Below are 17,348 nucleotides of genomic sequence, written 5' to 3'. Positions count from 1 at the left end.
CTGAAGGACCACAGATTCCCCTCTCCTGCCTTTAAAAAAAGGCAGAACAATTTTCAAGGTTTTTATTAAACCATTAAGGTAAGGTCATTGGGATTTTTTCCAAATCTGAAGCTCATCTGGAAGAAAATGTCATGTGCAGTGGAAAAAAACATATTTCCAGGTTGTAAAACAGCTTGCGCAAAAAAAAGATGCCACATCAGTGCCTGAATCCAAATGCTCCCTAGGGGTGCAGGAGCACATGAAGCTCCTCTGTGTGCAACGGCGTTCTCACTCACTTTCATGAAAGGGGCAAATGCTGTTATCGCAGGGACCAGATCAAGCGCACTGGACACACACAACTGTGGATTGAGCAAAAGGTTGTAAACATAGACAGACAGAGGACTTGAAATGGGGGGGGGGGATATGCATTGGACATTTTTATTTAGCCCCTGCTTCTTTTCTTTTTTTAAGGAGGCAGGATTTGACATTTCCCAGTAGACGAGAAAATTGTTGATTCCATGGGCATTCTTTCTTGTGTGGAGAAAGTTGCAAGAGTTGCTATCTTGAAAAATTAGAGGAAGTACTGTCAGCAGACACGACAGTAGATCAAGGTCCCTCGTGCAATTTTCTGGAGACGTTTCAGCCCATGTCATGCATCTGAGGGCACTTGACAGCAGGCGTTTTAAAGTGTACGTACTGTGGCTTTGAAAATAGGACAATTTGATCTTCTTTATCCAGATTATATGCTCTAGGGGTCTAGGCCATGCAGCTTTTGAGAACTACATATTATAACACCCTGGCCTCAAATGAATTATGCCTTTTATTGATCATGCTGCATTGGGCTTCCTCATGTCAGTATCCAATCTACATGAAGTAATAGAGCTGAAATGAACTCCCAGAGTAGTCAGCACAAATAATGTGAACTGTGGTAGGAATTGAGGGGAGCCCAGGTCAGAGCATATTGGGGGGGGGGCACCATGCAGAGTTTGGACAACTGGGAGGTGGGCCTGGCCTTCAGTTATACCTGGCAACTATCTTAAATGAAGGGTTTATGGTAATGATTTATTTACTGTTTCCAAGATCAGAGGCAACATGCCTCTAGATACCTGTTGCATACCCTCCAACATTTCTCTGATGAAAATATGCATGTCCTATTCAGTAATTAATAATAATAATAATAATAATAATAATAATAATAATAATAGTAGTAGTAATAATAATAATTTATTTTATTTATATCCCTCACAACTGACTGGGTTGCCCCAGCCATGCTGGACAGCTTCCATATAAAAACATAATAAAACATTAAACATTTAAAAAAGTTTTCTCATACAAGGCTGCCTTGGCTTGGGGGTCGCATAACTCCATACCCTCCAACACTCCATAATCAAATCAGAAACCGGGACGGCTTCTGTAAATCCAGAACTGTCCCTGGAAAATAGGGAACTTGGAGGGTCTGCTGTTGCTGGGGACCAAGACTGTTGCATCTTGTTGGCCACCCTGGGAAACATGATAGACCAACAGGGCTCTTACATTCTACACTGGAATTTTCTAAGATTACTGCGGCATGCTTACCCTTACACCTTTGTTAAGGCACAGGCATGGTTCAAATTGCATTGGTTTTACTGTATAAGGCAAGCGCCTCCTTTGACCGTTTTGTATAGTGTAGATGCTACATCTACACTCCCAAGACTAAATAAAGCAAGAATGGAAAAAGGGCACATGTCCGGAGCATCAGACCCATTCTGCATAATCAGAAGCAATCTAATTACCTTGAGCACATGACAGAGCATATGCTGGAACCACATTTCATGTGATCTGCAAGAATAAAGCAAGAGGTTTTGCAGGGATGTGGCTAAAAGGCTGACAGGAAAGCACTGAGTACACAAAGCAACAAGAGCACAGACACTAAATCTTCTCGAGCAACCCTTTTTAAAAAGTTCGCTGTAGAGCAAGAATGGGGAACATGCAGCCACCCAGATGGTGATGAATTCCAATTCCAGTTCCCATCAGCCCCAGTCCAACATCATCCGGCAGGTCATAGGTTCTCCATCCCTGCTCCAAAGTAATCGCAGTTGTAGGATCAACACCTCTGAAGTTGGTTTGTTTTCTTCCCACCCTTTCACCACCAATCAGCTTGTGTAACTGGGATGTGGCAGTTTGCATGCAATATACTGGTAAGAGCAATTTGGAAATACAGTGGTACCTCGGGTTACATATGCTTCGGGTTACATAAGCTTCAGGTTACAGACACCGCTAACCCAGAAATAGTACCTTGAGTTAAGAACTTTGCTTCAGGATGAGAACAGAAATCATGCTCTGGCAGCACAGCGGCAGTGGGAGGCCCCATTAGCTAAAGTGGTGCTTCAGGTTAAGAACAGTTTCAGGTTAAGAACGGACCTCCAGAACGAATTAAGTTCTTAACCCGAGGTACCACTGTATGAAAGCTGGAAATTGAATATGGCATATTTCTAAGTTTGGGGCTGATGTGAGAGGCCTAACTGGGCTACCTGTTGAAGCCCACAGCCCTGCCCCTAAGTCCCCGGCCCAGATTTTCTTCTTCCTTGCTGACGTTGCCTCTGGTTTGCTTATCTTCCTTCCAGTCAGCAGAGTCTGAAGGGGAGTAGTTCATTGCACAAGTTTCCAACATGGGGCTGGGCAAGTACGCTGATTGATGAGGGTTCCCATTCCTTAGTTGAGGAACCTCTGCATGATCAACCAGCACTCTTCAGAATCAGCCAACTGCACTGTGACGTGGGAGCATAACCTGTACATGTGATATCACACTAGATATACACTTTCTGGTAATTTTGTGATTAGCACCTGAACATAGGAAGCTGTCTTACATGGAGGGCTCCTCCACTGTTCCACTGGTCCTGCCACTTTCCCCTGATGAAAGCTGCTGTTTAGCGCAGAATTGGAGCAAGAGTCAATCGGGTTTTCTCTGGATTGACTTCTACTCCAATTTAGCACTAAAGAGCACCTCTCTTCCTTGACATTTATTACTCAGTGAGGCCAGCACAGCTGCTAATATTTTAATCTATCTGGGTTTGTAACATTCTGCTAGTACGGCTGGGCTTACTCAAAAAGGACCAGGCTATGTTCCTGGAGGCGGGTGATGGTGATGAATGAGACAGGTCCATTCATTGTTCACATTCACTGACCAATTTCATTCTGGATTGCCTTTTAATAAAGTCTGAAGAATGGAAGGAAGTAACAGTAGCAGGTAAGAGAATCCTTGTGACATGTGAGTCAAGGCTTGGGAATGCTAATTAGCCCAGATTAATAAATGCCTTGGGCAGCCTGACCACATGGAACTAAAGTGGTCCTGGCAATGCCATTGTTGGATTTTATTGCCAAACCTTCTGGAAAGAACTATTTTTTATCATACAGACGGGCCTGGCCTGTCAAAGGACATATGCTGGATGAGGCCAATGGCCTACCTAGTCCAGTATCCTGTTCTCACAGCAGCCAACCAGTTGCCTACGGGGAGCCTGAAAGCAGGACCTGAGCTCAGCAGCATCAATGGCCTTGCATTTACCCCATCTGTAAGCTTACTAGCATGGCACTGCCGACATGCTACAACAGCGCTTAATGCACTTACGGAATCAGCTGCCACCACAAGCACCCCACCCCCAAGTGTAAGCATTGCTTTGGCAAAGTCATAGATCTGGTTGCTGGACTCTAAGAAGCAGATAAGCTTTCTGCTCCACAGTTATTTTGAAAAGCAATAGAGCACTAGAAGTATCTATTGCACACAGCGGGAATACAAGGGAGAATGCACTGTGGAAGGCAAACCTAATTGCTTTTATTGACAATTACTTTATGACCGAAGGGAAAAGGGCAATTAGACTCCTCATGTCTGTAGTAAAGCATTCCTTGTAGCGTTTTGGATATCAACATTGAGAGGGGGTATTGATATCTAAATTAATGGCCTGAGTTTATAAATTGCCCTGTGCTTTTATTTCAAGAGGGAACAGCAGCTAAGTAGATCTGCAAAGGATAAAGAGATTAATTAATTACAGTATCGGTCTTTGGGGATTTCCAAAGCTTTTCTGTAAACATGCCTTCAGACAAAAAGGCCAGTTTGCTTAAGGCTATGTGGAGTTGGCAAGGAAGGGTGGACTCCTTCAACAAAAGAAGATATAGGCATGCTCTCAAGGCAGCCTAGGGAACCATGAGCTGCATTCTTTTCTGGGCAACCTTCCAGGAACCAGAGGCCAGTGTGGACAGAGCAGGAAATGCTTATGTTACTTTTGTACAGCAGACAAATTTCTACACACACGTACCTATCAGAGCAGGAGAACCTTCGGCCCCTTGGACGTTGCTGAATTCCAGCTTCCATCATTTCTGACCATTGGACATGCCAGCTGAGAATGATGGGAGCTGGAGCCCAGCAACATGGGGAGAGCTCTGTGGCTTCCCTAGCCCTGCCTGCCTTAGATGTTCAGGACAGAAGCAGTGTGCCTGCTAAACATCAAACCATTCTAAATTTGACTTACATTAGTGAAAAATCAATGACTCTCACATTCTATAATTCAAAGAAAGTAGTGATCATAATCACATGAAACTAGTCTGAGACGTGAGGACACATAACTATTTTTCACTTCATTCCTTCCCACTCCCCCCACCCGTAGTAGTTGAAAGCATAGTATTCAGGGTGGCATACTATGGGGTCATTATGGGACGCGGGTGGCACTGTGGTCTGAACCACTGAGCCTCTTGGGCTTGCCAATTGGAAGGTTGGCGGTTCAAATCCCTGTGACAGGATGAGCTCTTGTTGCTCTGTCCCAGCGCCTGCCAACCTAGCAGTTCAAAAGCATGCCAATGCAAGTAGATAAATAGCCACCACTGCGACGGGAAGGTAAACGGCATTTCCATGCACTCTGGCTTCTGTCACGGTGTCCCGTTGTGCCAGAAGTGGTTTAGTCATGTTGGCCACATGACCTGGAAAGCTATCTGTGGACAAACACCAGCTCTCTCGGCCTGAAAGCGAGATGAGCGCTGCAACCCCATAGTCGCCTCAGGACTTAACCGTCCAGGGGTCCTTTACGTATTTACCTTTACTATGGGGTCATGCATTTCTATTAAAAGGTCTCTAAACCAGCTGGATAGCTATCAATTAAATTTTCATTTTCAGTACAAAATGAATGCACGGAAATAAAAGACCTGCTCTCACTCTCTTTTTAAAAAATCATCGGTTTACATAATGTTTTCCCTTCATGCGAAAGTTACTGACCCTTTGCAACTACGCATTATTTACATTCACATGGGCAGGCAAAGGAGGGTGGCTGGTTATGCCCACGATTTTGGCAGCTTTTGCACACAGCTCAGCTATTGACGCTGGATGAAAAGGTAAGAGGTGGGGCACCATGTGCGAAGCGAAGCAGGGATCCGAAGTTCAAACTGATCTGCTTGACGACGAGTCTCTCGCATGAAGTTCTAAGTGCAAAAGTGGTTGTGTGCACAGACAGGAGATGGCGTGGGGCTTAATCTTTACTATTGTCAATGACTAGCAATTCATTTAGTTGTTTTAGATATTTGTAATCCATCCTTCACCAAAAAAGTCCCAGGGCGGCAGACATTAAAATTAAAACCATCATTAACCACAAGTAAAATTGAAACAAAAATAATTCAGTGTCATAATCAAATTCAGTACTGATTTCTGTACCAAAATTTACCTGATGAGAAAGTGGTTTTTGTTGTCTGGGGCATCAGAATGACCAAACAAAGGCACACACTTGCAGTACGCATAAAATAAAATAAAATAAAAGTAAAGGATTTGCATGAAACTGAAGTCCTTATACCTCACAGAAAATGAGGGTAAGCCCAACTGCTATCAGGAAGGATAGCTAGTTTATACTATTGTTTGCTTTCTATGTTGTGCTAAAACAGTCACACACAGAGGAAGGCTTTAGTAAACTAGGTGCTAAGAGGATATACTCAGAATTACAGTAAGGCAGAGCACTGTGGTAACAACTGATCCCAGCACCAAATCACAGCAGATAGATGTGCTCATTTAAATCAACCAATTATTGCTAGAAAAGCTAAGGCTGAGGACTAGTGTGGTACTGAAGCTGTTGAGGCCAGATTATAGCAACAAAAGGGCAGGGAGGGGTTGTGGGTTCTATAACTTTGGTATAGCTGGGGAATAGCTGGTGTGTCCAAAAGATATGATTTAGATTATTAGCACAACATTTCATTGCCATAAAGTATGGAAGCCAACTCTACCAAAGAAAAGAACAGCTTGGGTTTCCTACATTTTCAAGTTCATTGCAAAGCTACATTTTGCTATGCAATACTCTCAAGTTAAATATTCATTCTGGAGCCAACAAGTCAAATGGATCACACATTTCTAGAAACAAATGTAACTTCTCTGAAACAATATGGTGCACCATAGATGAATTTAACTTCCGAAGGATTAAATCAAAGTGTCTCTGATATTCACACACACACACACACACCGGAAAAGATAGTAAGAACAACCTCAGGCCACGTTACAGATTTAGAAGTGCTGCTGGTGGTGGCTTGGAAGGAATTTTTCCGAGTGTGAATTTCTTCGCCTTAAATTGCTCCAGTTCTTCAGCAGACAGTTCCGACTCTGGGGTAAATAACTTTGCAGAGGTGGTGCTGGGAGGGGTTGTGGAAGGGGGCAATGTTGCATTACCCCCAAAGAGACTTGCCGGCTGCCCAAACAGTGTGTTCCCCGAATTAAAAGAAGCGGAAGCAGCAGCTGTTCCAAACACCGAAGCAGATGTGGAGTCTGAGGAGCTGGCAGGAAAAGATTTGCCAAATCCGGGATTCAAAGCAGGGGTAATGGCCGCTGTCCCAAACACCGACGCAGGCGCAGTCTCCGGGGAACTTGCTGGAAAAGGTTTGCCAAACCCTGAAAAACCAGAAGCTCCAAACCCACCTGGAGTGGTTGTAGCCATTTTAAATGAAAAGGAAGATGCCGATGAAGCAGGTTGATCTCCAAAGCTGACGGCATGAGGCGCAGTGGTGGAAGACGGGGTGCCCTGGCTGCTTGTGAGGCTCCCAAACGCAGGTGTGCTTCCAGAGGAGATGCTGCCAAGTTCAGAAGCTGGTTTGAAGGAGAAGGCTTGAGCAGATTTATTATCCACAGGAAAGGCTGCAATTGTCACACAAAGAAAAGCAATAGTTTGCAATAGTAAGGTCAAAGAAACGATAATAATCCCAGGACTATCGGAACTAAGAATATGCAAACCTCAACCCACCACCAGCCAAAACAAATCCCTACCTGATGATCCAAAAGCCGATGCCTGCTGTCCTCCAAACCCAAATGCAGGTGGTGGCTGACTAGCCGTGTTCTTAAATTCAGATATCTTAAAACAATGAGAAGTAGTTCTACTTGTTACAAAGAAAAAAGGTACTATTGCTTCCAGTTCAATATAAAATGCATAGTTAGAAGTGAACAAATATTTTATATAGAATAAGCCAACTTACATTACCATCACTATGATTTCACTTTATTTGTGGTGTGGATCTGCAGCAGCGATGGGGAATCTAAGGTCCTCCAGATGTTGCTGGACAACTCCTCCCACCATCCCCAACTCCTGGCCATATTAGTTGATGCTGAGAGGAGCTGAAGTCCAGCAACACCTGGAAGGCTACAGGTAAATGAATAGATTTCTATTTGGATAATCATCAGCAGAATACCTGTTGAACTGGGGAGATGGCTCTATTTATTTGCTTATTTTGAATGCCACCCTTCATCCGAAGATCACAGGGTGGTTCACAACAGAAAAATACAAAATGAGAACAAAAATGCATCACAAAAAACCCCAAACCAATAATCCCCCTCCCACAAACACATTTAAAAGGCCACAGATTAATCCCCCTCCCACAAACACATTTAAAAGGCCACAGATTGTTTAATCAGCCAAAAGCCTGGTTACAGAGAAAGGTTTTTGCCTGGTGCCTAAAGAAATGTAATGAAGAGGCCAGGCAAACCTCCTTGGGGAGAGCATTCCACAAGTGGGGAGCCACCGCAGAAAAGGCCCATTTTTGTATTGCTACCCTCCAGACCTCTTGTGGCGGGAGGCACACAAAGGCCTCAGAGGATGATCACAGTGTCTGGGTCCATTCATGCAGGGAGACATGGTCCTTGAGGTATTGTGGTCCTGAGCCATTTAAGGCTTTATCAGTCAAATCCAGCACTTTGAACTGGGCCTGGAAACTGATTGGCAGCCAGCACAGTCAGGCCAGGATCTATGTAATATGCTTAAACCAGGCATAGGCAACCTTTGGCCCTCCAGATGTTTTGGCCTACAACTCCCATGATCCCTAGATAACAGGACCAGTGGTCAGGGATGGGAATTGTAGTCCAAAACATCTGGAGGGCCGAAGGTTGCCTATGCCTAGCTTAAACCATCTTGCGTCAGTGAGCAACCTGGCCTCTGAATTCTGCAACTGCTGAAGTTTCTGTACTGTCATCAGAGGCAGCCGTATTTATATATAACACACTGCAGTAATCTAATCTGGAGGTTACCAGAGCATCGACAGCAGAGGTTAGGCTACTCGTGTCCAGATAGGGGCGCAGCGGGGCTGTCAGCCGAAGCTGATGGAAGGCACTCTGTGCTGCTGAGGCCACCCGAGCCTCAAACAACAGCAGAGGATCCAGAGGTTCCCACAAACCACATGCCTGCTCCTTGCCCTTGATTCCCTCTGAAGCAGCTCCCCCCAAAGGGGCACCCCCACCCTGGTCAGCCCAGGTCTTGATATATCCCCCACTCCTGTGGTAAATGGAGCCCAGATGAGTTCTCAGTTGGTCAGCCAGCAGGGGTCAGGGTGGAACAGGCTTCCCTCTGCCAGTCCAAGGTGCAAAAAGGCCGGCTTCCTCGAGAGGAGGAGGAATTCCAGCTGCCATGTAAGAGGTACCTCCTCCATGGATGGACTCCGGCTGCTGCTACTTCTGAGAGCAAAGCATCAGTTCGCCAAAAAACACAAACAAACACACACACACACTAAAGAACACCTGCCCTCTTAGTAACCTATTTTTCTGCCTTCTTGAACCCCCTTGGCCACCACCATCTTTCAAGGAAGCAGAGCTAGAAGCTGAACAATGCCAATGAATAATACCCCTTACTCTGGATGTTTATTGTAGAGACAGTATTTTCTGTCAACAAATCTGATTTTATTATTGTGAACTGCTTTGCGAAACATGACTGAAAGATTTACAAACCTTGCAAAATAAATTTAAAACTTTAAATGAAGACCTTTTCATTTTCTCTATTACACTCACCAATGCCGCTTTAGTAGACGCATTTATATTCTTCAGCTCAAGCAACCGACTTCTCCACTGGCTTGCTAACTGCTGGACTGAATTGATCTGGAAAAAAGGGAGATTAGACTGTGTTAGGACCCTGCCAATCAAACCAAGAAGGAATAGAATTTCTGAGCAGCTGTGATTAAAATGTGTTGGCACATTCAGAACCAGAAGAATGTCATTACTACCCCACAATTCAAATGTATCTATTTTGGGGGCGGTGGTCTTGATTCCAAATCACAGCCATTTACACCAAACAATATTACACCACTAGTAATCATGTACAGCTCTCAAGTTAAAACAGTTCAACGCATCATCAGAGATTTACAACCTTTCTTAGATAATGACAGCTCTCTTTCCCAAGCTCCGAGAGGAAAATCTTTCATCGCCTACAGAAAGCCACCCAATCTTAAACAAGTCCTTGCACACGATAATACAACAACCCGACTTAACATGGACAGTGGCACAAGAGCCTGCAATAAATCTAGATGCCAACTTTGCTGTCACATACACCCGGAGAACATCATTATTGGCCCCAATAACATCAAACATACATACCATCCCAGGCCTATTTAACTGTTTGTCTTCCAACATTAAATATGCTATCAAATGCCAACAGTGCCCTTCAGCTTTCTATATAGGACAAACCTTACACCAAAGGATAAATGGACATAAATCTGACATCAGGAATCATAAAACAGAGAAACCAATAGGACAACACTTCAATCTCCCAGGACATTCTATGCAAGATCTTAAAGTAGCTGTCTTATTGCAAAAGAATTTTAGAAATACACTTGAAAAAGAAGTTGCTGAGTTACAACTCATTACCAAACTAAAAACTATGGAGAGACCTGGTCTGAATAGAGATATTGGATTCATGTCCCATTATGCATACTAAAGCTAATTTTGGTCCTCTATCCCTTTAAATATCCCTTCCCCTTCCCTGTGGAACCAACTGCCATCATTAACAGTCATCAACAGTTATAAGGTTGGAGCAACCTCTGCTTCAGAGTATCTGATGAAGTGTGTATACACACAAAAGCTCATATCTAGAAAGCTTATACTTAGTTGGTCTTTAAGATGCTACTGGAATTATGAAAAAAAAATGGGGGGGGGGAGATTATTTTAAAGACTGTCTTAAGACAAAAAGACTTGATTCTCGTTAAAGGAGTTCTTTTTGGATAATCTTTTAATTTTTTTAATCTTTCATTTTGTTATTTATTATCAATATGTAGAGACTCACATAATTTTGTACATTGTTGTTTGCTCTGCTATTATAATATTCAAGACGCAACTCTTCTGGCAAGAAGTCTGGAAACCCTGCAGGAAGAGGAACAGTCAAAACCTGGAAAGACAGATAATACTGCTCTTATAATACTTCAAAGACCGCAGAAGTTACTTCAAAACATGGTATGTAACATATTCTGTGATCTGTGCTACCTTGTACTTTCTTAATTTAGAGCTTATGTCAGCTTGCAAGTTAATCATTTATCCATTCAAGACATTGTGTGAAGAAATGCAGTTTCAACTCTACATTGATTCAGGTAACAAGAAATGTGTGCTAGGGAGAACATGTAAGTGTTTAGCCCAGGCATAGGCAAACTTGGCCCTCCAGATGTTTTGGGACTACAACTCCCATCATCCCTGGCCACTGGTCCTGTTAGCTAGGGATGATGGGAGTTGTAGTCCCAAAACATCTGGAGGGCCAAGTTTGCCTATGCCTGGTTTAGCCCCTTCTGAGCCTCTCAATTCTCCTTTTCAGGTGCCTTCTACGTCCGTCCTTCCCAAAGCTGGGCTCACTTTTCGAGCCTGACTGAGTGCTGGGAAAGGGGGAAAGGAAACACTGTCCAGGAGCAGTAATATTAGCAATGAAGAATCAGAGACAGCAAAAGAGACAGCCCACTGGTAGATTTTTAATCCTTCTCTATTGCCAATGACACATATACTGTACATACCCCAACTACACACTACTAAAACCATAAAGGAAAAAATGGTTTCAGAACTCTTCTTTCTCTCAGGGACCCTATAGCTGCCATGACAGTCAGCAACAGATAAAGCTGGGTTAAATAATACAAGGAGGCCAAGTTAGCAAATCACATTATTATAAATTGCCCACCTGATAAAGTAGTTAGATTCTGGTCTTGCAAAAACTCCCATTTTGGACTAGTTAAATAAATACTAGAATGAATAGAAAGCATAGTCCATACATTCCATCCCAGGCCTATTTAGAAGCATAGTCCATACCAAAGCCTCATTTAAAAAAAAAGAAAGATAAAAGACAGACACCTTTTGTTCACTTATATAAGCACACTTCTCATTCTTTGGGATCCAACAACAGTATTCAAGTGAGAAATAAACCTAAGCATGTGTGGGTAATTAAGAGGATTAGGAAAGATTCTACCTGATATATTCGGCTTTTCTTTCATAGGTGAATAGGTGGAAAACATCCATTGTCCTGAAGATTCCCAACTCTCCATGTCTTTCATTATAATTTCACTGAATAAATGACATTCAAAAGTCATAAGCCAAATGAAACCGAAGATAGGCAGTGAAGACCTACTTAAAGCTAGATTCAATGTGTTTTTTAAAAAATACAGAGCCAAGTCAAAGGTTTGCTGTGATAAGAAGAAACAGTATGTTTTATAAGTGGCTTGCTACAATACTCTTTTTCAGTTTCTAAAATTCAAAGAAAACAAGTGGAAAGAGTGGGTGCAAGATCAAATATAAACAGGAAGTACTTGAATAAGCAGGGGAAATCACAACTGAATAAAAAAAAATTGTTAAGTGATTCAGTGTGAGAAATCCACATCTGCATCATTTGGGGGCACAGATGCCAATCCAGTCTGATGCAGATGGCAATGCACATCCCCATCTAGAGCCTCTAGTTTTACACAACTAAGAAGCAAGAGCTGCGTCAGAGCCAATATTAAACCAATCTGAAACATATTTGTACCAAGTCACATTTTTTTAATAGCTGTCAGGACAAAAATTAGCTACATCAAGAAGATTGAAATTATATGAAAAGAAGCAATTCTTCTCTGTTAATAGGATAGGAATCTTAGGCTAGTCTTTCCCCTTTCTCATTCCCAAATGCAGTTTATGAAGACAGGACCAAGTGTCAGACTCACATGCTCCGCCCTCTCCTCGAGTGCCAGCTTTGGCAGTTTGATCTTGTTTAAAGGAAACCAGTTCCCATTACATCTGAAACAGGAAACTCTGGATGAATGTTAACTAAAGAATCATTAAGCCACAGTCTACCACTTCAGACACAGCAGGATTTGCTTTAAACAGGATCAAAGTGCCAATAGTATAAGAAATAAGCATGACCAACACTCATTCAAGCTAATTATGCCCAAACTGGCTCTTAATATTAGGAACTTTTATGAGCAAAGGCCACTATGAAGAAAATGACACAGGCAGGCATTCTGTACACAGTTAATTCTTCTTAACTCCTATTTACCTCACTGGGATATTAACAATTGTGTACAGGACTGCAGCCATAGGGTTCAGGTTTGTTTTTTAATTAGCCATTCAATAAAATTTATTTAAAGTCTATTAAAACTTGAGAGATAGGAAATTGCTACTTACAGAAGTTTATCTTCCTCATCTACAATGCCACTATTACCAACATTTTCATTGGAGTTTAATGCAGCATATCTATTCTGTGAAAAGCCAGAATCTCTGTTGTGCCAGCTGGTTGACTTGGAAAAACTGGATGTCTGTACAGGGTTACTGTATCTCTGATTATGTCCACTCCATGCTACTCTTCGACCGGAGCCTTCAGTTGGGAAAGAAAGAGATGTGTTAAGTAAGAGTTATGAGAGACACCAGCTTCACTACTCCTGCTGCCTGTTGAATTTTCACCTGTGACAGCCTGCAGAAAGTCTCAAAATCTAGTATCCTGAGGGGTGGGGAGGCAAGGCATTGCACCAATTGCTACACCTGCTCCAGGGTGACCTGGCACAGAGCAAGGCTACATTACGCCCACTGCTACCTAGCTAAGGTTAGGATTGTCTTGTTAGTCTAAACCAGCCTTTCTCAACTTCTGGTGTTCCCCCCCATGTTTTTGAACTACAACTCCCATCATCCTCCTGCTCCTCCTGGCGACTCATTAGATGACCTTGTTGAGGACTGGAATAACCGGCTCTTGGCAGCCATTGATGAGATCGCGCCTAAGCACCCTCTGCGACCCCGTCGAAACCGGGCCCCTTGGTTTACTGAGGAGCTCCGGAAAATGAAGCGGGATCTCAGACGGCTAGAGCGAGTATGGCGACGGACTCGTGACGGAGCCTCAAGAACATCTTATAGGACGCTTATGAAAGCCTATGAGATGGCTATGATAGCTGCTAAGAAATCTTACTTTGCAGCTTCCATTGCATCCGCTAGCTCTCACCCGGCACAACTTTTTAAAATAATTAGGTCAGTAACGTCCTTAGGAGGACAACCAAATTTAAGCACAAATTCGACCCACAGCTGTGAGGCATTCGCGAGTTTTTTTGCGGAGAAAGTCATGTTGCTCCGCCGTGACCTCCCTGCCAATTTAGATACAGTGACTGAACTGGAGGCCCCTCGACTGACTTCAGGTCCAGTATTGGACCATTTCGATCGGATACTCCCTACTGATGTGGATAGATTCCTCCAAGTTGGTAGGCCCACCACCTGCCTCCTTGATCCGTGCCCGTCTTGGCTGATTAGGGAGTGTCCAGATGTTGTGCGGACCTCCCTGGTTGAAATTATCAATTTGTCCCTTGACACGGGGACATTCCCAGGGGAATTGAAGGAAGCAGTGGTGTGTCCACTCTTAAAAAAAACTTCATTAGATCCCTTAGACCTATCCAATTACCGCCCAGTTTCAAATCTTCCATACCTGGGTAAGGTAATTGAGAGAGCGGTTGCTGAACAGCTTGGTAGGTTTCTGGAGGAAACATCGGCATTAGATCCATTTCAGTCCGGTTTCCGTCCTGGTTTTGGGACGGAGACGGCTCTGGTTGCCCTAACAGATGATCTCCGTAGACAACTGGATCGAGGCGGGTCAGGACTGCTGATCCTTTTAGATTTGTCAGCAGCCTTTGACATGGTCGATCATGATCTTCTGGACCACCGCCTTGCAGACATAGGGATACAGGGCATAGCCCGTAACTGGTTGTGCTCTTTTATATCTGGTCGGGGACAGAGGGTGGCATTAGGGAGGGAAATGTCGTCGCGCCACTCCTTGGTGTGTGGAGTGCCGCAGGGCACAATTCTCTCCCCGATGCTTTTTAACATCTTTATGCGCCCCCTTGCCCAGATTATCCGGAGCTATGGGCTGGGCTGTCACCAATATGCTGATGACACTCAGCTCTATCTGCTGATGGATGGCCACACTGACTCGGCCCCGAACACACTGACCAGATGCTTGGAAGCTGTGGCTGGATGGTTTCATGGGAGCCGATTGAAACTAAATCCTTCGAAGACAGAGGTCCTATGGCTAGGTCGGGATGGCATGGGGATGAGGGACCAACTCCCTTCTCTTGCGGGGGCCCAATTAGTGCCATTGCCTTCCGTTAAGAGTTTGGGTGTAATCCTTGATGCCTCCCTTTCCATGGAGGCGCAAGTTACAGCAACAGCCAAGGCGACATTTTTCCACCTTCGCCGCATCAAGCAGTTGGTCCCTTACCTTTCCCGCCCCGACCTGGCCACAGTGATCCATGCGACGGTCATCTCCAGGCTTGACTACTGTAATTCGCTCTATGCGGGGCTGCCCTTGAAGCTGTCCCAGAAACTCCAGCGGGTACAGAATGCTGCAGCAAGGCTCCTCACGGGGTCTCTGCCATGGGAGCATATTCACCCAGTGCTTTTCAAGCTGCACTGGCTCCCGGTGGAGTACAGGGTCAGATTTAAGGTGCTGCTTTTGACCTTTAAAGCCCTTCACGGCCTAGGACCCTCGTACCTACGGGACCGCCTCTCCTGGTATGTCCCACGGAGAGCCTCAAGGTCCATAAATAATAACACCCTAGTGGTCCCAGGCCCTAAAGAAGTTAGATTGGCTTCAACCAGAGCCAGGGCCTTTTCAACTCTGGCTCCGGCCTGGTGGAACGCTCTGCCTCATGAGACCAGGGCCCTGCAGGATCTGATTTCTTTCCGCAGGGCCTGTAAGACAGAGTTGCCTGGCCTTTGGCTTGGAGCCAATTTGATTCCCTCCCTCCCTCCCTCCCTCCCTCTCTCTCTTTTTTTCTTTCTTTTCCTTCTCCTCCTGCGATGAGGCTACATTTTAATATTTTAATGTTCCATTATTTTAATGTTGTATTTTATTTTTGTTTTTAAGTTGTAATCATTCATCTTGTTTTTATTATTGCTTGTAAGCCGCTCTGAGCCCGGCCTTGGCTGGGGAGGGCGGGGTATAAATAAAAAATTATTATTATTATTATTATTATTATTATTATTATCCCTGATCACTAGCCATGCTGGCTAGGAATGATGGGAGTTGTAGTCCAAGAACATCCAGGGACCCAAGGTTGTGAAAAGGCTGGTCTAGACGTGCCCTGGTTTTTTCCCGGAGGATGGTGGCAGTGGCTGGGGAATGCAAGAGAGCCGCAAACAATATGATCACGGCAACACCACTCTCAGCTCAGCCCACTGGGTCAGCCACACCAGGGAGAGTGAGCGGCATTGGCTGCTTCTCTTCCCTCGCTTCCAAGCCACCCTTTGCCAACCCAGTGCCCTCCTGATGTTCTGGACTACAGCTCCCATCAGCCCTAGCCAACGCTAGGGTTGCCACCTGTCCAGGATTATCCCATATTTCAATGTAAAATACTACATCTTGTATTGATACAGTTTTGTCCTGTATTTTAGGTCTCCTTTCTTTCTCTCAACCCCTCTGCCAAGTTAGGGATCTTCTCCACATGCATGTGTTGGAAAGGTCCTATAGCTAAGCTCTGGGTAGCCATGCACATTTACAAATTTGTGTGTGTGCACACATGGCAAATTCCAGAGGGCCCATCCTGTTAGGATACCATCAGTGCCAGATTTACGTGTAAGCTAAACAAGCTATAACTTACGGCCCCACTCTCTTGGGGCTCCCAAAAAATTTGAAGGGAAAAAAACCTGGATGTACATTTCCAAAATATAAAATAAAAAACAAACAAAATAAAACCTACATACAGCAGCAGTATTGTATGTTGTGTAGTCTCCTATGACGTAAGTAATGTGCCCCACCTGCTTCCTAAAATATCACTGGTTTGCTGTTATTATTTCATGTTATAGCAAGTTTCTAGTGACTAGATTATGAGTCTTCATAACTTGTGTTTCTAAAGGAACTTTTGTTATTGCCAAATGCCAATGTGTTTGCATTATTAGGTTTGTTATGAATAAAAATTCATTCAGGTTAGTTATGTGCAAATAGCTTTAGATACCTATTAGGCCCATAAATTACCATACAGCATACATTCAACACAAAAAACAGCGGCAGTTTGTTGTTGACAAAGGACAGCTGGGCATATAAGGGGCCCCATTACCTTCAGGACCTTAGGGCCTCATCAAAACTAAATCCGGCCTTGGATACCATAGAGTGAAACGGATTACTCTAAAGTCACTTCAGCACCAGATGAAAAAAAATTCGGCCCCCCTCCAACCGCCCCCCCCCGCATGTTGCCAGTATAGAGGGGGCAGCCCTAGCCGGCGCCCATCTGGAGGGCAGCAGGTCGGCCGGCGCGAGGGGACGGAGAGAAGCCGCCGGCGGAGAGGCGGAGCGGGACAGCCTCCCTTTCTTACCCGCGTTGGCTCTGCCGGCGTGTTGGCGCGGGTGCTCGTTCCAGCAGTTGTCGCCGAAGCGGCAGTGGCCCTGCAAGAAGTAGTGGCAGACCTGGCCGGAGTTGCGCGCCATGGCGGAGCTTCCCCGGCGGCAGCTCCCGCGAACTCCTCGAAAGCAATATGAAAAGCCGCCGCTGCTGCCTTACGCACGACGGGACGCTCTGCCTTCAGGGCTCGTGTTGATGACGCGCGGGCGTCGGCAGGCAGCCTCGTGGGCGAGCGCGAGCGCGAGCGCTCTCCGAACGGCTCTTTCCTAAGACGTCAGCAGCCCGGTGGCCGTTGGTGGAAACGAAAA

General features: G+C 44.7%; 1 protein-coding gene across 1 annotated transcript; it reads right to left on the bottom strand.

Moving 5' to 3' along the window:
- Positions 1-5,592: 5,592 nt before the first annotated feature.
- On the bottom strand, positions 5,593-17,151 carry NUP42 (nucleoporin 42). The gene is made up of 7 exons (XM_083705374.1): positions 17,015-17,151; positions 12,854-13,043; positions 11,667-11,761; positions 10,509-10,585; positions 9,242-9,328; positions 7,238-7,322; positions 5,593-7,108 (listed from the first exon to the last, which is right to left on the bottom strand). The coding sequence occupies exons 1-7, from the start codon at positions 17,124-17,126 to the stop codon at positions 6,477-6,479; spliced, it is 1,278 nt and encodes a 425-aa protein (XP_083561500.1). The 5' UTR covers positions 17,127-17,151; the 3' UTR covers positions 5,593-6,476.
- Between the last annotated feature and the right edge of the window lie 197 nt (positions 17,152-17,348).

The sequence above is a fragment of the Podarcis gaigeae genome (genome assembly GCF_964106915.1).
Source record: "Podarcis gaigeae genome assembly, chromosome: 12".
NCBI classification, from domain to species: Eukaryota; Metazoa; Chordata; class Lepidosauria; order Squamata; family Lacertidae; genus Podarcis; species Podarcis gaigeae.
Note: the sequence above shows the minus strand (reverse complement) of the source record. Positions and strands in the feature narration are given on the sequence as shown.